Genomic DNA, 25,747 nt, shown 5'->3' on the forward strand with positions numbered 1-25,747 from the left:
TTATTTTTGTGTAGGTGAAGATGGTGTAGCATGTAAACTTACAGTTAAGACATTTATTTAAATTGGTAATTATGCAGGTGTGTGACACATACTGCTGCCAACCAATATTATTTTTTTTTTTTTTTTGAAGTTGGAGGTACAAATACTGGGACAGACATTATAAGTAATCAAGTGTATATGAAATCTGAAACACACAGACATGCAAAAGATACCATTTTGAGTGTCATCAAGAGGTAAGTTTCTTGTTATTCTTGAATAGCCATCAGACAAAAGTGCTATTCATTGGAAAAATGGCCCAGAGCCAGACTTGCCTGTCTGTGATAAGCTGTACAAAGAATTTAAAAATGACACACAACAATATCGTGTTAATTTAATTTTTGTTATATGCCATGACTCAGTGGCCAGTGGTTTTAAATGCAAGTTTGAAAATGTGTTTCTAGGGTTTACCCCCTCCTCGAACCCTCTGATTCTACGATAGGTGCTGGACCACTGCAACCCTGTGCTAGGCTGTTGATAATGGTTTAAATATTTAGGCTCTTAATACACCTATACAGTTATATGTTTGCTGCTGAAGGTTTTTTTTATTGGAGTACTTATCTAAATGCTACTGTAGGGTTCCCACCTTATCACTCTAAGGAACCTGCAACCTTATTCAAGTCCAGAACCTCAGCGTCTATCTCCTGCTGGGGTTATGTGTCCAAGGGCAAGTGAATTTCAGCAACCTGCTGCTCACTGGTCTCAGAAGTACTTATATAACTGGAACCCACAGCTGGATACTGAATTACCAGGCTAGGACAAGTTATACCACCTGGCTAAATACAGTGAAATAGTTGTCCAAAATTCAAAACACAGCAGTTTCAACTAAAACATGCATCCAAGGTATGACAAGGTCATTTACAGTACTGTGCAAAAATTTTAGGCACTCGGGGGGGGAAAAAGCTGCAAAGTGAGAATGCTTCCAAAAATAATGCTCTTAATTAATAAACTTCCTAAAAAGCTTAGTAACCATCCATCGTCAAGAGCTGCTTGGCGCGGCGGGCTTGGCCGGATCCTGCTCCCTTGCGGGTCTGGGGTTGGAGTCCTACTTGGGGTGCCTTGTGATGGACTGGCGTTCCATCCTGGATGTGTCCCCGCTCTCTCCAGCCTTGCACCTTGTGTTGTCGGGTTAGACTCCGTCTCGCCGCGACCCTGATTGGGATAAGTGACTTCAGACAGTGTGTGTACTTTCTTCATACAAAACCCTTACTTTAATACTGTAACTTTTAGCAAAAGGAATGCTTGGAAATCTAAAATATGCCCTTTCCCATTGACACCAATGCAAAAGATGTTAAATAACCGTCTAAAACAAATATTTTTTGTGAAACTTCTAAGTGCCTAAGGCTTTTGCACAGCACTGTATCTCTGTACAAAGTAACTGTGCGTTAGAGTACTGTAATAGAATTGTTACTTTGAGCCACATACTATGGCAGATTGTGGAACAGAGGTGGCCACATGGGTGGTACACAGGCAGAAAGAGACAGGTTTCCTAAAGAAGAATTTTTATCAACAAAAGCCAAAAATAAAAATGCGGACTTGGCCTCTTTGGGGTAGAAGGCACAAGTGAAGAAGCTAATGACCAATCCATCCATTGACAATAACCACTTGGTCAATGCAGGGCTGCTCTAGTATATGAATGTGTGAGTGAGTGTGTTTGATTGCCCTCAGATGGAATGGCTTCCCTTCCAGGGAATACCCTGCATAACCTAGCCTCACATAATGCTTAGAAATGCTGAAGAAACTACTGGGCACCAAAACCAACAACAAAAAAGCTGAAGTCGTGAACCAGACATTGAATAAATTCTAAAGTCTAGTGAGCTCCTGCTCCCTTGGTTCTCTCTCAGCTCCCCAGGCTTCCTGGACCAGCTGCCTGTGTTGGTGGGGTTAATTGATAGCAGCTGGTCATCACTCATTTGGCTTGGCAGAGGTGGGTACTGGCAAGCTGTCTATCATGGACCTTCCCACCCCCTGCTGACAATGTACAATACAACACGGTGATTTCTTTGCTAAAATGAGAGATAAAATTCTGTACCTTTTGATAACTTTCTGCAAAATGTAACATTTTGTCATGGATTTGACAGAAACATAGAATAGCAGGCATGCAATAACAGTAGAGCTAAAGATAGCATCTCTGGCCATGGAATTTGTTTTTTGATGAAATGTTTGGTTTGTTCTCAGGTTTGGCCAGTTCCTGCTGTGTGGTGGGTCTGGGGTTTAGCCCTGCTTGCCTTGCGATGGACTGGCATCCCATCCTGGGTGTGTCCCCTCCCCTTTTGGGACAAACGGTTGTTGACATGGTTGTTTGGTTGGTTCATTCTGGCATAAATTTTATAGTTTCATTTGAAGTCACACTGAAATAACGCAGTGTGTGGTGTTGGTGTTGACCTGTGAAAAACTTAATGTACAGCATTTTTCAAACATTTGTTTAGAAACTTATCAGTAGTGACCACTTGTCACTGCCTTGTGACCTCTAACCGTCTGGCCTCTGACAAAACGAATGATCACGTGATTGAAAAGTCACATTCTTTAACTGATTTTGTTTACACTTCTCCAGGAGCAGTACTTGAGAGCGTGAAACTTTAACAAATTTCTTCAGCATTGTTTATACTAATACATACCATCTAAAGAGATAAAGGACACCTGGAGGGTACTAGGGTCCATTGCAAAATGTGTTGTCTCTTTAGCTAGTGTGCTTTCCTATGAAAAACACTACATTTTTACCCATGATCTGTGGCAATTTATTGGAAAGTTAAGGTGTTACTGACATCCAGGAAAGTACTTCAGGGGAGTGAATTGTATTCCCCAAAATTATTTTCGCAGTTTTGTACCTGTTCTGCAGTGTTATTCATGTGGATATGAGAACTATGAGATAATATTTATGTATGTCAAATAAAATGTTTGGAAAGATTGAAAGGATTTGGTGTTCATTTAATAAGATGACATAATTTTTCCTCTGTCATGCAAGTGAAACTTGTCTGGGTTCCATTTTTGGCTTAAGATATGGAGTTGCAAGGTACAAGCACTCTCAGTCTTCTTTGACATTTTGTTAAAACCTTTTCTCTCCTGGACATATTCTTTCCTGCAGCCCTTTTGTATATCTGACAGAAAGATATCCTGTCAGAACATCCAGGGCTGGGTATGAACAGGGATTGTGAAAGGTAACAAATCAGGCTATGCTGACAACTGGAACTTATTACTCAAAGGGAAATTTAGAGCTTTTAAGACCTGCTGCACTGTGGTAAACCTTTAAAACCGAAATACAAATGCATTTGTGATGTTTTAGAACTATACTATTCTTTCATATTTTCGCATCATGCGACTTCAACATCCTGCTTCAAACACTTGTCTTTGGTCCATGTTGAGAAAAACCTAATGATGTGAAAATATCTATTAAAATACAGAATATCCCTCCAGTCATACATAATCAGTAACTACTAGTGCAATGGGGTGCTAGGGCATTGCAAGGCACTCTCACACACAGGCATTTACTCACAACACGGGCGGTCAGAATCTCCACTTCATCTGTAACACATCTTTGGGCTGCGGGAGGGAACTAGAGCACCTGGAGGAAACCCACATGAACATGGGAGAATGTGCAAACTCCTTACAGGATGAGCAGGATTCAAACCAGCATTCAGATGAACAGGTCAAGAGATGTGAAGCACCAAAGATACTCCACCATACTATCATGCTGCCTTCAATGCAAAAAGCTTAGTTTTTGATATTTTTCTTCACAGGTTTCTTTGCAAGTCACAATCCTTTTTTTTTGTTCCGTTTGAGTTTAAATCCCAAAGTATCTAGTTCATTGCACTGCCTCTCTATTCCCCTAAAAGTGTATAGTCAACCTTGAGAAATGCTATTTCTAAGGCAAAAACTCCCTGAAATTGAAGGGGGTTTCTTGGGTTTGAACCCCCTGAGTGTGAGGCAGTTGGCATGCTGTCTTTTAGTACAAGGAAATGAGCCTGCAAGTATTCCTGTGGTTGTTTCCTAGAGCTGCAAACCAATGCCACAGTGAATTTTCTCATATAATATTATTATTTTATCATGCAAATGCATGATGTTACAGTGGTGGGAGTAACAAATAGCAATATGGTTACAATTTAGATCAGATATCATGCCAAGACTTAATCTGTGAGGCTTTCCCAAATACTCCTGTTAGCTGACTGGAATTAGCTGTTATTTTATGCAATATGCAAAAATAAATAAAGTTATCTAGTGTAATAATGTAATATAAACTTTAGAGATAAACTATGCATCTGCTTGTTTTCCCTTTATGTATTACATGTTTTTTGATGTTGAAATTTTCACTGACAGTTTACAACAATTTTGCTGTCAGTGTAAATTCCTCATGTGTTGTGCAGTTCTTTAATTCAAAAGCATTCCTGTGTGACTCTGCTACATATTAAATGTGTATTTGTTACTAACCTTGCTGTCCATGCTGTGTATGGAATCTGCAGACAAAGCACTTTTTACTGTTTTTCCCATTGTTGTTATGTTATATACTAATTTTAGTATGGTGATGCTTGCTTTCCTGGCTTTGCACAAAGTAACAGGGTCTGAGGGAAGGTTTTTGAAAGGTTTTGAGAGTACAGTTATTGTATACAACTATTCCATCTTAAAGATCAAAAGCATAATGTGACATTCCTAGGCAAATCCTTCTTATTTGTGGGCAGCAAAATCCTCCAGCAAAGAGGGGGTTAACACACAAAGTGTTGGGCAGCTTTTTCTTTTGTTGTTCAGCTGACAGATGATGGTGGTGGTTGAGTAAGGGAGGTGTGGGGTTCGTTGGAGACCGTTTGTATTTTCTGATTTTCTGTTTTTTTTCCCCCCCTTTTTGTTCCCTCCCCTTTTGCCTCTGCTGTGGTGCTGGAGGGTCAGGTAACAGGGCTGCAAAACCCACGCTTCCCTCCTAAAACCTGCGTGAAGACAGGATGAGGGACTGAGAGACTGCTCCTCGAACCTGAGGATGGAGAAGAGAGTGTGTGTGATCCAAACCGACTTCCATCAGTACCGACCCACTGTCACTGTCCACACAAAACCACTGGCACATGTAAGTTTCCTTTTTTAGCTTTACTCTGTTTCACTGTAATTTGTGTTACACCTGAGCACCCACCTCTCACTCCGCCTACCTTTGAACTCTGAGTGGGACTTGACTGATGTCCAAATCTCTTAATGGAATTCATTTCTTTCTCCAAGTGTGAAGAAAATGAGCGCGCATCTTAAAATTTACACTGATAAAGGGTTTAAGGTTTGTCTTTTTTTTCCTGGCCTGACAGAGAGACACAACCCTGACGGGAGGCAGGCTTAAAAATGCTGCTCAGGAATGCAAATACAGGTTAGCTTCAACACAGCTCCAGCCAGCTCAGTGCAGGCTAAGACTCGTGTGCTGTTATCAGTTAAAACACTATGGTGCAAACATGTAAAATTGTCAAACGAAGAAAATAAGGTGATTTTGCAGTTAAATGACAGACAGCACTTTTCTATAGAAAATGACACAAAATCAGATGTAACGCTACACATTTGAGCTGTTTTAGAAACCATGGAATTTCTATTTAAGCCGATTTGGCATTAAGGTCAGTGCTTTATAATATGTGACAGGTGAAGGAACAGGCCTGAACATTTTCTCTTCTGTGCAAAATGGTACCCTCTGATTTGAGTCCATGGAGGCCCTGCTGCCCACATTGCTTGACCAGTCGCTAGCAGCACACATGAACATTTAATTTTTATTTATATGTTGGTCAGTGTATTGCTGACTTGGTTATGCTGTTCGCTGACTGTGTATTAGCTGTGCATCTCTGCTACTGATACATGACACATAGACTCAGATGACATTTCAACTCATTGCATTTTGAGTGGTTTCAAGAAATATGGTGGCTATCAGACAATAACAGCCGGTCACATGTTTCTGACAATGCCAAGTGACAAAGTTTTCATAATTCTTATGGGGTTACAGTTTCATAGGCTGGAAGCAGTCTATCTAAATTCCCTTGAGATATTAGCACTCTACTGTTAATGAGAAAGATATGTTATCCATATTCTAGGTTTATTTAAATGTACACTGAATTTCTGAACCAAGACCAGAAATATTATTTTCTAAAGCTGCAGTACTGTTTATTGCATTGCCTAATGTCGTTTAATCATCGAGTTTTTAGAGGATATGGCACCTTATCTAAGAGCATATGGTCTGAAAATAAATGCACAATGCATCTTAGAGGGATGGAGAATTAACAGCACTTGGGGTATATGAACTATTTTATTCAAAAGCAAGTCTGAAATAATATTGTCAATTAATACAGGAATGCTTGTATTTTTAACATCTTCAACTCTCCAACCCACAAAACTGGACTAATCAATTCATAAACTGACCTATTCAAAACTAAATAAAAGCAGAATCTTGTTTATAAATTAAATTCACATTGAGACTATGGTGTTCCCATAAGGGGTGAGTCCCACAGACTCTACATATTTTAGCTGCAATATAAAAACCAAATCAGATTTAACATAATGATTTCCAGGAAAATGACATCATGACAGAATGAGCTTGACCCATAAAGTTTCATGTCTCTGTGTGAGTCAGGGAAACACGAGTGATGAAAATGCAAAAAATTATGCTTTTATTGTGCATTGGTAAAAATGCAGAGGCAAAATAAAGCACTGGCCAAATCAGTACAACAGCACATCCATCCATCCATCCATCCATTATCAATAACTGCTTGTCCAGTCGAAGGTTCCAGTGGAACCCATAGGAACCCCATATTAACTGAACTGGACTCAAACCCACGTAGCCTAGGAGCTGTGAGACAGCAGCACTATTGTGACACCATGCTAGAGTAGTACAGATTTCTTTATTTATGAACTTGTAAATGTTAAAAAATATATGTCCACATTCCTATATAAAACATATTGAAATACTGATGTAACTTTCTGGTAAATGTTACATTGATTATATCCGTTTAAAAGCACCAGTTCAGAGTTCAAGACTTTTGCTCTTCAGTAACTTGTTACGTAATGAAACGTACAGTGGTCATGCCATCACAAAATAGGTTGAGTATATGCTGGTGAGTTGAATTCGACACACGGTGACAACTGCAGTGGTTTTCTTGGAATGGAGGGTGCAGAAATGGTTTACTATTTTCTTTCCCCACATGTCCTTTGATTGCACACAAAAGGACAACATGCAGACTCCACACACCCTGAAGTGAATTCAAACCTCTGCTTGAACCCATAGCCCGGGGACTATGAGGCAACAACATTACCTGCTGCCCCAGCATGCTATTGGTACTATTGTCATACTCTACATATAATAATGATCAAATTTAAAGCAATCCTAAAAAATGTTTTTAAAAAATTATAACATTTTTATTTACATTTATTCATTTAGCAGATGCTTTTCTCCAAAGCGAATAAGTATGAGTTTTCTGACAGGCAAATATTTATGTGCATTACACATTGTAAAGCAATTGGGAGTAAACTGTGGTCATTTTTCTCACTCTTGGGAGCAAACTTTTGCTCAAGAGGAAGAACAAACAGTAAACTGACACCCTGGAAAAACCAGAATGGAAAAGTGTGACTAGTTTCACCCATGCATTAGTATGTCATTCAGTTCAATGGGATCTTGCGCAAAGTTATTTCCGTTTAAACTTATTTGCTAATAATTGCTGATGATTCCTTCCTGTCTGTTCACTTGAGTCTTTATCTACATCTGATTCTACAAATGGATGTAGTTATGGAGCATTGAAAGAAAATCGTGACGAGGTACACAAGTTTTCTTAACTGAGCACAGATATTGAAACATTGGCCATTTAACCTATATCATTTTTAATGAATGGGGGGTGCAGTTGCACAGCGGGCTTGACCGGTTCTGCTCTCTGGTGGGTCCGGGGTTCGAGTCCTGCTTGGAGTGCCTCCTGACAGACTGCCGTCCCGTCCTGGGTGTGTATCCTCCCCCTCCCGCCTTACTCCCTGTGTTGCTGGGTTAGGCTCCGGTTCGCCGCAACCCCGTTTGGGACAAGCGGCTTCAGCAAGTGTGTGTGTGTGTTTTTAATGACGTGCTACAGATGTAGATAACTGCGTTTTTATTGCCTTCCATCTAATCGTGGTTTATGTTCAGACTGATGTGATGAAATTTCAAAGTGATTTTCATTTGGGATTTAACCGAAATCTTCAGAGGGGAGTTGTGCCAAGGTGTGAATGAAGATTGATACTGTTTTATCATTTATTATTTTAAAAATTGAAAAATGAAAACAAAAATATATATTTTTATTTATTAATACCTGTGGGGAAATTTACTACAACTGAAATGACACCAAATACATATGTTTGGACTGTGGGAGGAAACCAGAGACTCTGAGGAAACCTAGATGCACACATAAAACTTGCTTACTGGTGCTATAGCATGGCCTAGGACTTCATGAGCACTATGCAACCTTCTAGCATAATATACTGGTACTGCGTATTTAATCTACAATAAGAGGCCAAGCACCCGTTTTGAAACCAACTCTACAAAGTAAATTTTTGTATGCACTAAAGTTGCACTGGTTGTTAACTAAGGTGATTAATCTGAGCTGTCGGTGTGTCCATAACGCTGTTATTATTGTTTCAAAAGATCGCCTGAGACTCATTTGCCAGAAGTTAGGGTGACCTGAAAGATCATTTTTGGAGGGTGGTGGAGCATAGCAGAACAAACATTTCATCACTGCACTGATTGCAGAAAATTTTCTGATGTAGCCAAGGGCAAGGGCAGGTGCAGGGAGTGATACTGACATCTCCATAGCCAAAGGCATTATCTGGCACTGAGTAAAACTGTCACCCTTTGATCAACAAGGGATCTACATAGAAATGAACTCCTTCTGCATTTAATACTTACCTCAAATTCAGACGGCATATGCAGTATCTAAAATATATATATATATATATATATATATATATATATATATATATATACATTAAATTGCATGGAAGTGGGCAAACTGTAAATAAATATGTGTATTACAAAATTTTGACTAGTATCTTGTACAATATTATATTGTGAAATATTTTATATTTCATTTGTATTTATAATAAAATGCAGTTTATGTCTAAACAGCATAGATGGGAAACTGGCAGAAATGATGGAGATGCATTCCTCATCTTTGGCATTGAATAATATTGATGCATTTTACAGTTGTGCATCAGGTTTCCTATCTTCAGCCAACATGAATTGCCTCCAGGATTTTCACAGGAAAAAATCTCAGTTTTTGAATTTTTCTTTGGAGTGTATCCATCAGCACCGTTGCTACTTTAGAACCCCCTTGATGTCACAAAACATCTCAGGTAACATCCTGAGTTAAGCCATGCTTTCCACTGAGAGTTCTACTGCAAATGTTAGAAAAGATTTTGGATATATTTGTCAGAATGCCATAGAAATCAATAGGTCTGTTAATTAGATCTGCATAAAATTATGAAAGGTATGTGACATTAAGCATTGTACATTTGGTTTCATTTAGTTTTCTAAATGAGAATGTTTATACTATTCAGTGGAATGCGCCATGGGTTTATACTTGTACATTATTTTCATGACATTTTGAGTTTAGGATTTGTATGCAGATCTACCACTGGAAGGAAATGATGGTAAATTTTCTTTACCTGGATTAAACTGTAGTTGAGCACTTGAACTGCAATCTGGATAGCAACACAAAACTTCACTGGTAAAAACTGTTCATTCATTCATTCATTCATTCATTCATTCATGACTGCTGATCCAAGGCAGGGTCATGGTGGTTCGGAGCCCGTTATTTTTTATGTTTAGTCAAATAACACGTTTAGCTTGAAAATATGTATTAACAATGTTTCCATGATCCTTTTCAAAAAAGTTCTCTTTTTTCCTGACCTTTCCCTATTTTTGAAGCTCTCTCTTTTTCTTCTGGTTAAAAATTAATATTTAAATGAAAATTCAAAGGAATTCCATATGCCTGGAGTCAGCATTCCAACGCTGTCTGGACACCCTTCTGGAAATAATTATACTGCATAATCACACCTGTGAAATATTGTAACCTTTGTGACTTTTTTGTTTTCTCTGCCTACTGCATATGGACATATTTGCAGTATTTCTGCGTACTGTTTCTGTACCCTGTGTTGCTGTGACCCAGTGTTCATCAAAAGTCATCTTAACCTGCAAAAAGATTAAAAAAAAAAAAAAAATTTACAGTGTAATTTATGAAAAATCATGTACAAATGTTTCCCTGTCCATAGTTGACAGTTATGTGTAAGTGTCATTAGGCAAACATCCTCCTCCACCAAGTCACAACTTGAACATGTCTTTGCACAATAGATCCCATTCATTATCTGGGGATGGAATATGTATTTACACTTGGTGTTTCTGAGTAAATTGAACCTTCTCGTGGAGGTTCTTCGTGCATGGTGGAGCACGATGATTATATAAAAGACATACCTGAAGTTAATTTCTCAAGTGCTTATCTTATATGAAGCAAAAAGCTTATTTGCATAAGATAAAGCACAAAAACTTTATAATCTGTGTTTATTTGCCAAAAATGTCACTATTATGGAGGGGGCGCGGTGGCGCAGTGGGTTGGACCGGGTCCTGCTCTCCAGTGGGTCTGGGGTTCGAGTCCCGCTTGGGGTGCCTTGCGACGGACTGGCGTCCCGTCCTGGGTGTGTCCCCTCCCCCTCCAGCCTTACGCCCTGTGTTGCCGGGTAGGCTCCGGTGACCCTGTATGGGACTAGCGGTTCTGAAAATGTGTGTGTGTGTCACTATTATGTACCTTTTAGACATGACCTGTACGTGGTGCTTTAAACAACAACAGTGCAAGAAAAAAACTGATTTAAATGCAAATAGAAAGCATGTGTATAAAATAAATTGTAGATTATAAATAGTACTTAATACATAAATAAAATACTTCTACAGTGCAGGAATACTTCTCCCCTGACCGCTCTCACAATTTTTTCCTACTTTGCCTGTAATACAGCACATACGGTCTGGTCTATGAGCAGCTGGTCTCTGTAGATACAAAAAATTTAATGGCCAGAGCTGTGGAAAGTCTGGAGTTTTTTTCATTTCCACTGTATTCTTGTTTCTGTTCCAGATGAACTATTATATTATTTATTATTTAGATGTTGATTATGTCACACATTTGTTGAGAACCCACCACTATTTTTCATTGTATTGAACAAAGCTTCTTATTTTCAGTAACACAAAAATGCATTAGGTTTTTTTAAAACCAATAGCATGGAGGTCAGTTGTAAGAGGAACTGCATGCTTAATTAGCCTTTAGAGAAAAAAATAAGTATAGCTTAATTAAAGGATTAGTTGCATTGAGGTGGAATATCTAGTTTTGCTGAAGTTTTGGAATGATCAAGCGCATGAATACTGTGGGCACATCTGACAGTTTTCTTCTGGACCAATATAAATTCAGATGACTGAAAAAAAGCACAGTGAGCTCACCCCTAAGATCTTCACCTCTAAGCTCACCTGAGTTTTAATTTTTCAATTAATTTAATCAACAGTCAAATCATGTCAAGTTTATTAAGAGGCCAGCTGCGACAAAAGCCAGCATACACAGGGATTCACCAAGGTCAGGTTTCAAAAACCAGCTAGTGAATTTAATTTCTTAACAGTAGCATTCCAGAGCTGTACTGTGTAGATTTTTTTGTTTATTCAGAAAAGTTCGAGGGAAACTTGCAAAAACAGAATGTCTAAATCTCAAAATTTAGACCAATAATCACTGAAGACATGTTTATGCAAATGATTTCCAGAAGAGAACCTAAGGTTCCTAAGGAAGTGCTATGTTTGCAAGAAAGTATTCCAATGCATGTACCATACACCATTTTAGTAACAAGAAGCAGTACTGCTTTGGTGTTGTTTTTGCATATATCCATGCAATTATATATAACATATATAACCCATCTATATCAATAGATTAGTATCTAGCAGTTCAAGTTTCCTTTGGTGAATAAAGTGTAGGCTGATAACACTACATAGTATTCACTGGAAGTTGTTTTGGAGAAAAGTGTAAATGAATGTGCATAATTTGCGTAAGTGTAATGTAATGTAACTTTTTTTTCATTTAATTCGCTGTTATGTAAATCTTTTCTAATTGATTTGAAGATTTACAAGTTGACCTGCTTTTACTGCAGGATATTAACTGAAGGAAGTCAATTCTGGGAGTGCGGTGGCAAAGCGGACTTGGTTGTGTGCTGCTGTGTGGCAGGTCTGGGGTTCAGGTCCTGCTTGATGGGCCTTGTGGTGGACAGGTGTCCCGTCCTGGGTGTGGCCCCTCCAGCCTTGCACCCTGTGTTGCTGGATTTGGCTCCGGTACACCGGGATAAGCAGTTTTAGACTGTGTGTGTAAGAGTGAATTCAATTCTGGTTCAAGTTCTTTGCTCAGAAGTGTAAATGCAGACTCCCTGCTAGGATTTAAAGTTGAAAAATTTTCACTATAGTTTAACTGCTTCTTCTGTATCTTTGTTTCTCAGATATGAAAAGGAGAAAACAGAGGTTGAGAAAAGCTCAATACATACGTATATCTGTATAATTCTTATTGATGTAGTAGACATTACCCTGTTCCTTAAAATGTCTTACTATATTGGGAAATTCAATGTAAATATTTGCAGAAAAGCTTGTGCATGTTTTTCAGTAAGAAATCTTGCAATGACAGGTTAAATACTACAATTGACACTGCCTTAGGATGTTCAGGTGTCTCTCAAAACATGTTCCTTGCACTTGTTAAAAAATGGAAAATTAAATCTGTGTCTGTGGACAAGGGACAATTAAGGGGGAAGACGAAAGCACGAGCAAAATTTTGTATTTTCTGTTCTTATTTTGGCAACACAAAAACATGCATGTACCAGATATACAGCAAACATGAACATTAAAGTCATTTGAAAACAGTTGTGTAAATGACAGTTATTTTCTAGTTTGGTACCTTGAACAAGCTACCACATGATCTTTGGGTATCTCATATAGGCTTTCATTTGCAACAAGCTTTCAGTCGGCCGTGGAAAATGAACTCACATCTGTTTTCCCATGAAAGAAGCCACCTATTTATGTATTTGTAGCCTGGCCAGAACTGCTTGTAGGATCAAGCAGATGAGAATACATTTCAATGATTGATTGCCATTGCTGCCCAAATTAAGGGGTAGTTTTTAGCGAGAGGCACATTTTAGGTCGATCATATACTTGTAAAGTTATGAACTCTAAACCTTAGATGAGAAAATAGGCGTAGAATAACATGTCTTTGATGTTTTGCATGTTTTGATATTTTTCCCTTATGGAACAGTTTATTGCAGTGGTTCTAGCAAGTGAGCTTATGCAGCGTGAGCCAGCTAATGATTTAGTCTAGCAGGCCTTTTGTTCTGAAGCCCAGGACCTGTTCCTGTAAGTTGTTTTTGATAAGTTCACATTGCATCCCAGTGACCAGCTGCAACCCTGTGATGGAAAACAGGCTATCTCTGTTTTGTGGCACTGGTTTAGAATTTAAATTAACTTGTCACCTCCAACCAGCTAGTGCGTGCAAGTAAAACTGTATGTAGGCTCCAGGCATTACCTCTTGTCATCGAAATGCTCAATGAAAATATGGGAAAATGTAATATTTTCTATGGCAATCTTTATTGCCCTATTAATAAGTACTCCAGATGTAGTGTGACAGTGTCAACAACAATCAAAATGTTCAAATGGCAGTTCAGTAAATCCTAGTACCCAAAGTTGGTCCCAGTGCAACAACTGTGCTTTATTGTAGTTCAAAATAATAAGAGTCTTGCTCTCAGGGTAAATTAAAACAATAAGTTCAACAGTAAGTTTTGCACTTCAATAAAGGCTATTTCTTGCTTTATTTATTTTTTTATTTTAGAAAGGCAATTTTATGACCCAGCAACAATGATGTGTCAGAAAGTGAAGAATCACTTTGAAAAATTGTTTCCCAGAGGTCTGGGAATTTTGCACATTTCTGTGAACTACCAGGACCATTTTCATAGGGAAATTGTGTCAGTGGATGAAATTTTATCTTGTTTTAAAGAGCCAAAAGGCCCACATGAGATGGGGGTGGGAGGCTGAGGGGAGAGAGAGTCTAGTCAGAAATGAAAGACTAAAGGAAATGAATTTCTCTGCTGCCCAGGTTAATCCATTGCCGCAGCGCATGCAGTCAGGGATGAGGGAGAGAGAAGAGCTGAAGAAAGCTACTGAGCAAACAGATCGCCTGCTGACAAGGGTCTCTGAGCTGGAGCAAGAAAATGCAGGACTTTGCAAAGAAAATAAAGAGGTTTTCATTAAATTCCAAGCAGTAAGTTCCCAGTTTCCCACAAACGTCTCTTTTCGTGTTTACTTATTTTCTTCTAAATTTCTGCAGTTGTATTCTACAATTATTGACTTTTGGTTTAATTTATATAGGTATTCTTTGAAATATTTAGTGGCTGTACTGCACCACCTTTTTTGATGACTTCTGCTTCTAAGGAATTTCAAATGTAGCAATTATATCAGCTGCTTGTGGATAATGTACTGTACATAATGACAGGTTTCAGATGAAAGAAAGCCAATAAATGATGCACATCACATTTTTTTTGAGAGGACGCTCTTGCTTTGGGTTTTATAAGACTGCTGAGTGAATTGCAACGCCGCATTCTGCCACTGTAGTCTTTTTGCCTACATATGCAAATATATACGTTCATATTCTTTTTGTTGTATTTCTATTTGCTGATTGGTTGTATTCTCTGGTATATCATCTGTCAATTTCACTGTCTGTATCCGAAAGAACTAAACAACTGTTGATGTCTATTCAGGTTACAGTCACACTCTAGTCTTGTATAGTCTTGCATCTGAATCCTACTCATTCTGAATGAATATTGTATTCAGTACTGTAATTAGCCCACACTGTCCTGCTCCCTGAGATGAGCAGAGTTACTACTTTTTTTGCTTCATCTGTGCAGTGGACTTCAGTTCTGGAAATTGCCTTTTGCCAGTATCAGCAATTTATTCTGACTGCAAATGTTATACATGGATGTGACTACAACAATAGTCTGTGGATTCAGTTTTTGTCACTTTCATCTACAGGGGATCTTAGATGGCTGGAAGATCTCAAGGAATGTTTATAAATTCAAAATACAGGTACATACCTGATTATGCTGATCAGACTGATCATTAAGCACAGGGCAACACACTTACAGCAATTTTTAAGCATATTTGAACAAAATGCCAAAAGCGGTCACACAGAAGACTATGTGTTGTCTGATGGAAACAGGGCTCTGTTGTTCCAGTGAAAGCTTCCAACTTTCGTAGTGGCCTGTTGTGGGTAGGTAGGTCTGAGGATGCCAAGGCTGGGGTTGTGTGTGGAAAATGAATCCGTGGATGGCTGGAGGATAAAGACTGGCTGTGTATGGAGACACACATCTGTCTTGAGACAAACTTAATTATTCAAAGTACTGATGACCTTAGCAGACGAGTGACAGTCCAGTGACAGCTGACTCCGTTTAGTACTCAGCAGAATACATTAATTCACATAAACTTGTCTTTCCCCTGCTTCTGGTTTGCTTCTTTATTTAGTAGCTCACTTCCAGAACCATTGTTTGAGATTCCTTTTAAGCATTTGGAACCATTTTTCTATATTTTCACAATATATAAAGCAACTTTAAGAATATACTGTGATGAACTGGTGTCCCATACAGGGTGTACCCCTCCTAGCCTAGCGGCCAGTACGACACAAATCACTTTAAATTAAACTGAATCTTTTTTGGCTTTTTTTGTAAGATCATCTTTCCTTGATAGAACAGCTAATCATAGCGCATAATTTTCACTGAACCATTTTTGACAAGTGAGGGGAAAAATTATGTCAACCATAGTCACAGTGAAGGCAAAATAGACACACTCTTCATGAATATTGTCTCCTTGCCAAGGAACACGTAATCACTATTTGGGAGCCTTTTTCCATCCTTTGAAGGAAGGTGAACTGCTGTAAAAGTGATTCTCCAAACTTTCTGACTGTTTTCCATCTTTCCTGGCAAACAAAATGCAGCCTTCTCTCCATTCTTTTCATACCTTGGCTGTGACAGAGATGAGCCTCAGTGCAATGGAAAGGTGCCTTAGTCTCAGACACTGGGCTATTGTGTCTGTCGGCAGAAAGTCCACTGAGACACTCCATCACCATCGCCTTGATGTGTATGTGGGTAGAGCAGGACTTGTGCCTGTGGGCTTTAACGGACAGTCATTTCTCCATGCTCGCTTAAGCATGAGCCTGGCCTGCATTCTGTAGGGCAGCTTTTGGAGGAAAAGTTCTTTCTTGTCTAACAGTCAAGGACTGGACAAGGCCAGTGGGTTCCCCACTTTATTTTGCAATTTCACTACTTATTTTTACAATACATAAATCTACACCGATGAGTTCTTAAAAGTATTTTCCCACAGCTCTTTCAGTGTCAGATTTTGGCAGTGTAGATATTCTGAGTTATAGGCATCTGACAAATATAATATGAAATTATATTGTTGCAGCAGTGGAATTTTGTGAAATCATCAGAAATCAGCTTCCGTTAGAAGGCTTACATCCAAGTCAAGCTTAGCAGTTCTCGCCTGAAATTAGCGGTCTCTTATTACTGCTTTTCACAGTACTCATTGAAAGGCTATTAACCAACGAACAGAAACCTTGTATAGGAGTTATTACTTTCATTCACTTCATTTCATCTTTACCATTAAAAAAATTAAGAAGTAATTTCAAAGTTTTCACTTTCTTTCCATCCTAATCAAAATTACTAATCACAGACTGATCCAAACTTCTTTCTCTTTGAACAGTTTAACTAAACAATGCATAAAATTATGCAGTGCTTTGTCACCAAATGAAAATCTACATTTATACAGACTAGCATTCAAAATTTTAGAATCACCCAGAAATGTTCATGTTTTGATAGGAGTTAATAATACTTTGAATTTGCACCAATTAAATGCTGACCACACGACCAGTGCCATGAAATTGTTAAACAGAGTGGTAACCTTTCTTGTTCATTATTCCATGCACTCTAGATAAATTTCCCACCTTATGAGCACCAAAGCAGGCCCATTACATTTCTTCCAGCACGCTTGACAGAAGGTATCAGGCACTCCTCCAGTATCCTTTCATTTGCTCTTTGTCTCACATATGTTCTCCTCCTTGACCCAGACACCTCAAAGTTAGACTCATCTGTCATAATACTCTGTTCTAGTCATCTACTGTGCAATGTATATGTTCTTTTGCCAGTTTTTACCCACCCACACACACACACACACACACACACACGCACACGCAGTCTGAAACCGCCTGTCCCGAGGGGGGTCGCGGCAAACCAGAGCCTAACCCAGCAACACAGGGCGCAAGGCTGGAGGTGGAGGGGACACACCAAGGATGGGGCTCCAGTCTGCTGCAAGCAGAACTCGAACCCCAGACCCACCAGAGAGCAGGACTCAGCCAAATCCACTGCGCCACTGCACCCCCCCAATTTTATCCTTTTATTTTTATTTGCCAGTTTCAGATCTGGCTTTTTCTTTGAAACTCTGCCTCTAAGGCCAGTGTCCCAGAGTTGTTTTGTCACTGTTGCAGATGACACTTGTATTTACCGTGTACTATTTAAGGAAGCAGCCAACTCAGGACATTTAAGGCATCCGCTTCTCAAACTACAGACTCTGGTGTACTTATTCTCTTGTGCAATTGTGCATCTGGCCCTTTCCCATCCTGGTTATATCCAGTTTGCCCTCTTCTCTCAAGACAGTAGTGGACACTTTTCTATGAAATCTTTAGTTTCTTGGCAAAGCAGAAATAGCCATTACTAATGATGTCTTGGTTATATTTTAAAAATCAATTTAATGGTACCTTGATCAAAAGCATCAGTTCTTTCAAAAACATGGGTGATTCCAAAGTTTTCCAAACTGGCAAGTGTGGTGTAAAACAACACTCATCATTCACCTGGACCCCTGTGTCCTGCCCTGTCACAACACACCTCCCGAATGACTTAGTTATCCTAAACCACCCAGGGGGTTTCAGCAGACTGTGGCACTCACTGTGACCCCCAAGATGAGCATACATGGTCAAGACTTTACATAGTGGCACACACACATAGGTCACTGTTAAAAGGAATTTATTTCAATTATTTATCTACCTTTCATAAGCATAAAGTAAACATATCTGACCTGTATGTTTGAGTGTTTTTTTTTCTCACTTTATCAGGTGACAATGCTCGCAGTATGATTTTTTTTTAGGTTTGTATTATATGCTTCCATTCTCGTAATTATTCAATGAATGCCCGCTTTCAACCTTTTAAACTTTTTTGTGATTTATTCAAAACAAACTAACCCCAAAATATTCATACAATTCAGTTGTAAATACTGGGTTAATACCAACTTTTGTAATGGTTGATTGTAAGTCATTTTAACTGTCTACACATCAAAGCGACTTTAAATTATTGCTTGGCTTGTGATCACATTAGTCTTCATAAAACAGGGAAAGTATAAGGTTGTCTCTGGAAATTGGACATTTTTAAAGGTTTGCCATCTGCTTTGAGAGTTATGCTTTAATGCTTAAAAGAGGTCTAAAAAAGCAGAGGACAGAAGGAAATAGGGAAAGAAATTTGTTTTATTTTACATTGTAACTCAATTTAAAGTCCTTTTCGCCTCAGGAAAACAACCTGAGGTTCCTCCTGAACCTTCACTCTCGCCTGCCATGTACCTTCACATTTCCATAGATCCCAGGAAACTCCTAAATTTAATTCTAGTTCAGCCACAGCATCTGCTCCTTTTGGCTCACTTTTAAGAGAGTAAAACTTTGGGAAAGTGCTCTAAAAGGAAACAAATGTGTACAACATCTTATTTGAGGAAGAATTGCCCCTCATCTCGTGGAAACTCCCAACAGTTCCATTCGAAATGGTATTTCAAAGCTCAGTTGGTCTTCAGAATTTGTCATTGACGTTACTGTCATTATGAATCCCTGCTTAGTACTTAGTGCGCTGATTAATAAATATCAGCGCTGAAACAAGTAAGATGTTAAAATGCAAACATTTAAACTGATATTATGAATTCAGTTTAGTAGTGCCAAGTAGACTGTATTGAACATGTTATGGATAATGTGAAGCACTAAGCTCTTGATGTATTATCACTGCTTCTCTGCTTGTTTCTGTCTGAGCATGTTCTGTTTAAGCATTTTCATAATATGAGTCTTTTTTTCATGCTCTGTTATGAAGGACCCCTCTGTGCTGTTTACTGTGGAATTTGGCTGGAATCCCAAGACAAGGCGAATAGGAGAACTTACAATCCAAAGCATTTTACTTATTATTATTTTGTAATTGAATGCTTTGTTGAATTCTTACCTATTTTGTTTACAAATTATTTATGTGTGTTTCAAAAGTAATATTGTATTTTTACATTTGAAATACTGCTCATCTGTACAAAAACTAGGGTTAAACCTCATATATTTTCAATATGTCATAAATTTCAACGTTTTATAAATTCCCAAAGACAGCATTCTATGACATGAAATTTCTTTAGTTAACTTCAGTGCTTCTATGACTCTCAAAGGACAACAATCTTTAGAAAGTAATACCATCTTGGAGAATTATGGGTTTTGCTCAAAGTTAAGAAACTGACAAGACGTCCGCTGTATTTCAGCTTACCTGGTTATCCACATTTTCAATACTATAATGAAGTTCTTAAACGTTTTTATCTGTACTGTCATGTAATTTTTTTTTTTTTTAAATCCCAGAATTGTGAAAAATCTCTTCTGTGGCTCCTTAGAGGACTAGAGTGTTATTGTTTCAGTGTTCAGCCTAATTTGTCTGGATAAAGCAGTTGTACAGCTCTACTGTAATGTGCTGTATTAGTGAAATCATTCAGAAAGTGTAGACAGACTTTCTAGACTGAATTCCCTGTCCTCATGTTGGTTGAATAATGCCATACTATTTCCTAGATTGTGTGGGAGTAGACAAAGCCCTTTCTGTTAATTGCAAATAAATGTGGTGCCAGAACTAAACCATTTGGTGGTTCTGCTGGGATAGACAGAAGCAAAGTTTGCATGACAGTTGTGCTCTTGTTACCTACAGTGCACTGTCTCATAGACCTTTTCATATTATCCGTCATCCTATACTCCTACCCTGGGGGAACCTTGAGGATCTACAATGGGAAGAAAGGAACACCTGCACCTGGAGGGGTGTTCCAAAGTGGTTGTGGGTGGTTATTCAGCAAGTGCCATTTGGGTCTGAAGACCGGTAGCTCCTGGCTGCAGGAGGTCAGTCTGGATGAGGCAAGCGCCCCTGCAGCGGGCACATTGCGTTCTCGCTCGGCATCTGAGACAAGAAGTTAACATGGAGCCGGACAGCTGTTGATTGAGAGGAGAGATAGAGGTGAGGCAGGGGAGCAAGCAGGTCCAGAGGTGAGAAGCTCTGACAGAGCGCAGGGTCGGAGCTCAGGTTGAGGAGACGTGTTCCGGCTAGAGGTTGCCTGGGGGCAAGAGAACGGTGCTTCTGAATGCACTTAACGCACAACTGGGAAGATAACTCCCTCTGATCCTCCAGTGCTGGGGTTTAACCCTCTTTTAGCCAACAAAGGCAGAATCAGTCTCAAAGGGGGCTTCACAAAGACGGGCAGACTTCACGTTTCTGTGGGGAATGTCTAACACACCCAGGCTACGAAGGTGCCAGTCCCTCTCAGACTCGGAAGAGGCTGTTGGGCCTCTAATGGAGCCCGAACAGGAGGACCTGGACTGGGATAACTTTAGCATGACTCTGGAGGAGCGCTTGGCCGCTGTAGGTACCTTCGCATCACTGTGCATTTCTTGTTTCCAGGATATGTGTTTGTCTGCATGTATAGACATATGTGTCTTTTGTTCTCCTAATGCTATAGTTTTCTGAGTGTTTCATCTGGGTTGCCAATGACTGCTTTACCTCAGCTGGATACACACAGAAGTTGAGCTGGGTAAAAGATAGTAAGTGGTGGAATTTCAGTCTGTAGTCACATGCGATATGTGTGTTTGGGAAGGTATGTACTTGAACTAAAAACACAGACTTTGCAGTCCTGTTCAATGGTCTCTGATCCCTCCTTCTGTAAAGTTCAGAGGTTACACTTTCTGGGCAGTGCCTGAAGGAAACATTCCTATTTTAGCTCTTACAATTTTGGTGTGCTTCTTCTTTCATAAGGAAGCTATGTTCTTATGTGTTGCTATGGGTTTTTTATGAAGCACTTAAACTTGGATGTTAGCCATGGAGCCACCAAAGGCATGTATTGATCATGTGTTTTATACGTGACTGGAAGGGTATTGCGTTAAAACTCAACGATATTTGAGGGTTGCATCACTCTCAAGGTGTGCCGAAAGTGGCGTTACAGGATAATGAACACCTGTTGTCAAAGAACTTCTGTGAAGTTCTCCATTCTGCCATCTTAGAAATCTTTAAAAAATGTGTCTCGACAGCAAACTTTACATCTTTCTTCTTTCATATGTGACTGTAGTTAGGGTCTTTCTTGTTTACATTTTATCTTCTGGCTTCTTGCCATTTGTGAGATAGGGAATGCAGAAATGTAAAAGGAGAGACAGGATGAAATGACAGGAAAGATGAAGAGGTGGAGAAAAACAACTCAGCACAAGCACATTACTGAAAATGCAGGTGGTGAGAAATTTCATCGAATAATAATCTTGAAATTGGTTGTTGAGGCTGTTTCTTCCACAGTGGTGCTTAGCTCATACTTGTGAACACAAATACTTGAGATTTTAACCAGATGAGATATTTTGCAGAGAAAGCAGGAACAGCCCATCAAAGCAATTATTCTGTTTTAGTTTTAGTTCTTTGAAACACATTTATTCATTTGGTATTTCAAAGGCTGGTGTTGGTAACTGGTTTAGCAATTGGACTTCGTTGCACATGGACTCATTGGATGTTTACCCTTTAAAACACATTCTAAAGCTCCAACTGTGAAAATTCAAATAACATTCAGGAACTGCTTGCCTGGACCAGGGACATTTTTGCAAAAGCTCATCAGTGACCAACTTTGGCAAAATGAGACAATATTCATGTGTGCATGTGCTTCCTTGAACTAGGCTTGCCAGCAACACACTCAATCTTGGGGAGGGCAGTGGGGCTATGATAAACTATTAATGACTGCCCCCACCCCCACCAGGAGCAAGAGAGCCTTCAGGACATGGAGCAGCGCTGCTCCCAGCTGGCCAAGGCCAAACGGGAGCTGGAGGCCCAGGTGGCGGGGCTGAGCGAGCGTCTGGAGGAGGAGGAGGGCTGCACGACCCAGCTGGCTCTGCACAGGCACCGGCTGGAGGCGGAGTGCTGCAGCCTGAAGCGCGACCTCGAGGAGCTGGAGAGCACCCTGAGCTCCGTGGAGAGGGACAAACAGGTAAGATGCTCCACTCTCCGACCCCTCAGACCTCTTTATCCTGCCTCTGATTCTTACCTCATTTAACTTTCACCACTACATTATCTCTTTGGTCTGCATTAGCTAAGGGTTTTTCCACTTCCTCATCACCTTCACCACTCAGTAATGTTCAGTATGCATCTATTGTGATTTCAGAATTTCCATTTTCCTGAGCACTGTCCGTGCCCAATTCTTTTCGGATAGATGATGTATCTGCACTGCAAACCTTCGCCATAGAGCTGTGTAATTGCTGACTGTCACTGCCACTGTCCTGTCTGTTTCACTGCAGTCCATTAAAGCGAGATTTCAGAATTATTTGTACTCATATGGACTTAAAGTTTCCACTGATAGAAACTCATAATTTACCATTGTATAGTAGCAACATATATTCTCTGTTTTTCATTCTCTATGCAGTATTTAATCATGTTGGAGGCATTTCTGTTTCATCAGTTAAACTGGTGCCAGATGTTGGACCTACTCAGAAAAACACATTTGAGTACAGTGTCCATTTTTTTACACTTGCCTCCTACATGCTGCCCACTTGATAAATTCCATACTCCCTCAGGGGTATTTAACTTCCATTGTTCTATATCATCTGCTGTGTTGTCCTCTCGGTGGTCGTTGTATAGTATCCTTTGAAACACATTGTTCTCTGTGTCAAACATCTGTCCTTAATGCTGAAAACTTCTGGATCTGAACACTTTCTTCCACCAAGCATGTTCTTTTCTACATGCTAACAGGCAAAATTACCTGTGAAAATGAAATGTGTACATGGGTATTAATTCTGAAAGCCTAGAAAGTTTGAAAGAAAATCCTATAAGTATTTTACTGCCACTTAGTTTGGAGGAATATTTTTTCCACATTTTGGGTAATGATGCTGGTATAAATTGGCGCTAAATAATATATTACATGACATGTTATACTACAGATTTTTGTAAACCAACAGGAATCACTTGCCAATGGGGATATCTGGTTTTACAGTTTTTTACACTGACCCCATCTTATTTTCCCATTAGAAAGGAGTCTGGCTACAGTCAGTAGATCCATGCAAAAGGCTCCCTGAATGTGTCTGTAGTCTGTAGGCATAGCCCACTGGTAAAGTATTATGTCCTCACTGGGTCTTGCCATTTCTGGGCATGGTAGAGAGTGGTCTGTCTGCTGCTTCTCTGTAGCAGCTAATGGAGTAAGCAGTTACAGCAGAGTCCTACACACAATCTCCCATCCCAACACTGGATCTGGTGGCTAAAGGAAAATACCAGCAGACATGGTGGTTTAGAGGGACATCACTCCTCTTATTAGGGGGAAAGCAGGGCAGCTTTGGTTATTTTGCCTTGGTCTAAGTAGTTTCATACAGGATAACCCAAATGCTTTTTGATAATCTTGCTCAAAAATAGCATTATGCATAGCTAGCTGCAGTATAGTGGTTCTGTCTTAAATTCTCCGTCTAAACCTCATGATCTCTCGCCTTTTCCATGTAATTAACTGTGTATGACAGCTCAAAATCATCTGTGACCATATTTTTTCTGAAATAGCAGTTAGTGAAAAATTAAGATAAACTTGTGCCAGAGAATTTTTTACAAAAATCAAATTAATTGCAATCATAATTACATTTTGTTAATTCAGTGCAATTAGTGCTATTGCTGGATGAAAAAAAATCTGAAATACGAATAAAATATTTCTGATATTTTACGAAAAATTTTAAGTCTGATTTCAGAAAATATAAAAAAATTAATGCTCCTCTTGAGATGTACAAAATAAGTATAATTATAGGATGTAATGGATGAAAATATTAAATTATTTGGCACTTGCAAGACCCCAAAAGTGGAATAAACCTATAAAACCCTGACTAGTCTCCAAAAACAAATTTTTGGTAGCTTTTAACTAACTTGTTCATACGTAGTATGTCCGGGAGACAGCTGTTATTATAGTGGTTATGCTGCTGCCTTTGGTCCTAGAGGTCACAGGTTCGATATCCCCCTCCAGTAGTAGTACCCTTGAGCAAGGTATTTATTCTCATTTGCTCCAGTTAAAAAAGAGAGACATACCCAGCTGTACAAATGGGTAAAAAAATTGTAGGTAACAATGTTGTCAGTCATTTTGGAGAAAAGTTTCAGCAAAATGAATAAATGTAACTAGTTCATACCTGGTTAAGGCAGAGGCTCAGCCAGAGAACATGGTGGGAAACAATGTTTGGCCTTGAAGGTACTGGCTGTCCTCCTTTTGTTTTTTAAGAACTGCTCTTAAAAGATATGTTAAGAACTATGCAGCCCTTGAGCTTGCACATGTATGTATGGATTACGCAGTAATGGTTTCAGGTCTGCTGGACTGTCCACCCACATTTCAGCCCTGATGTTGAATTGTTTCAGGGTTAGGCGATTAAACTGTGTAGGAAGAGGAATAGGCAAGTAGGGTGGGGATTTGTTTGAGTATTTAAGGATGAATGGAAATTCCAGCAAGGGGGATTCATCAGGGTTACACATAAATGATGCCAAACAAACTGCTCCCAAAGGTACAGATGTAATCTTTTCTCTGCTTATGTTTTTATTTTATATTTCCATTGACCTTTCTTTGTTTATTTATTTACTTAATCTTTTCTACACATTCAACAAAGTCTTTAGCTATGTAACCTCCAGTTAGGATATGATTTTTCATATGACTTTTTAATTCTACGTAATTCAGTTAGGTAATGGATCTTCACAGAACATATTTTTTGCATTATGGTAATTATTGTGTGGTACTGAATTTGGGAAAATAGACGTATGTTACCTTTATGTGGAACATTAACATATCTACAGTTAAAGTCAGTAAAACTGGAAGATAGTGTTCCCCAGATAGAGTTGTAATAGAGCTTGAAGGAGTAATTAACACTTTTGTGTTGAATTTTGTTACATTTATTTTACATTTCTTTTCTATGATTTCCTCCCATGTCACCTTGAAATGAAAGGCAATTTCCACCCCTAACCCACGCATAAATGCACAGCATTTAGTTTTGTTATCTGTTGAGTTTAGGAAGGAAATATGGTTATGCTATAACTGGAATTCCTCCTTGTCCTCCCACTACAAGTGTTCAGATGTAAATGTCCAGAGGCTAAAGGAGGATCTTTCACAGAGGGAAGAGATCATTCAGAAACTGCAGAAGGAGAAGGAACACCTGGTAGAACTTACTCAGGTGAGAAAAACGCATCTACAACAAACACAACAGCAACACTAAGATTATTTCTTATTTTATTCAAAATACCAATGTGTTTTGTTGCCACACACTGCTCTGTGGTTTTGCATTTATACTACCCCTCATTCTTACACATTTTTTGCTTTTTTACTGCGTTGAATAACACCTGGACCATCATGAAATGTTTTTTTTTT

At 39.1% G+C, this 25,747-nt stretch overlaps 1 protein-coding gene across 2 annotated transcripts in view; it reads left to right on the forward strand.

Annotated features, from left to right (window-relative positions):
• The first annotated feature begins 4,918 nt into the window (after positions 1-4,918).
• The window catches only part of LOC108940107 (myosin-16), a 52,762-nt gene continuing 31,933 nt past the window's right edge, over positions 4,919-25,747 (forward strand). The window contains exons 1-3 of one of the 2 annotated variants that reach the window (XM_018762005.2): positions 4,919-5,086; positions 22,139-22,366; positions 25,449-25,553. In XM_018762005.2, the coding sequence (XP_018617521.2) occupies positions 5,003-5,086; positions 22,139-22,366; positions 25,449-25,553 (417 nt within the window). In that variant the 5' untranslated portion in view covers positions 4,919-5,002. The remainder of the gene's footprint in view (positions 5,087-22,138; positions 22,367-25,448; positions 25,554-25,747) is intronic. The other variant, XM_018762006.2, reaches the window with a different exon arrangement.

The sequence above is a fragment of the Scleropages formosus genome, chromosome 20 (assembly GCF_900964775.1).
Source record: "Scleropages formosus chromosome 20, fSclFor1.1, whole genome shotgun sequence".
Taxonomy (NCBI): domain Eukaryota; kingdom Metazoa; phylum Chordata; class Actinopteri; order Osteoglossiformes; family Osteoglossidae; genus Scleropages; species Scleropages formosus.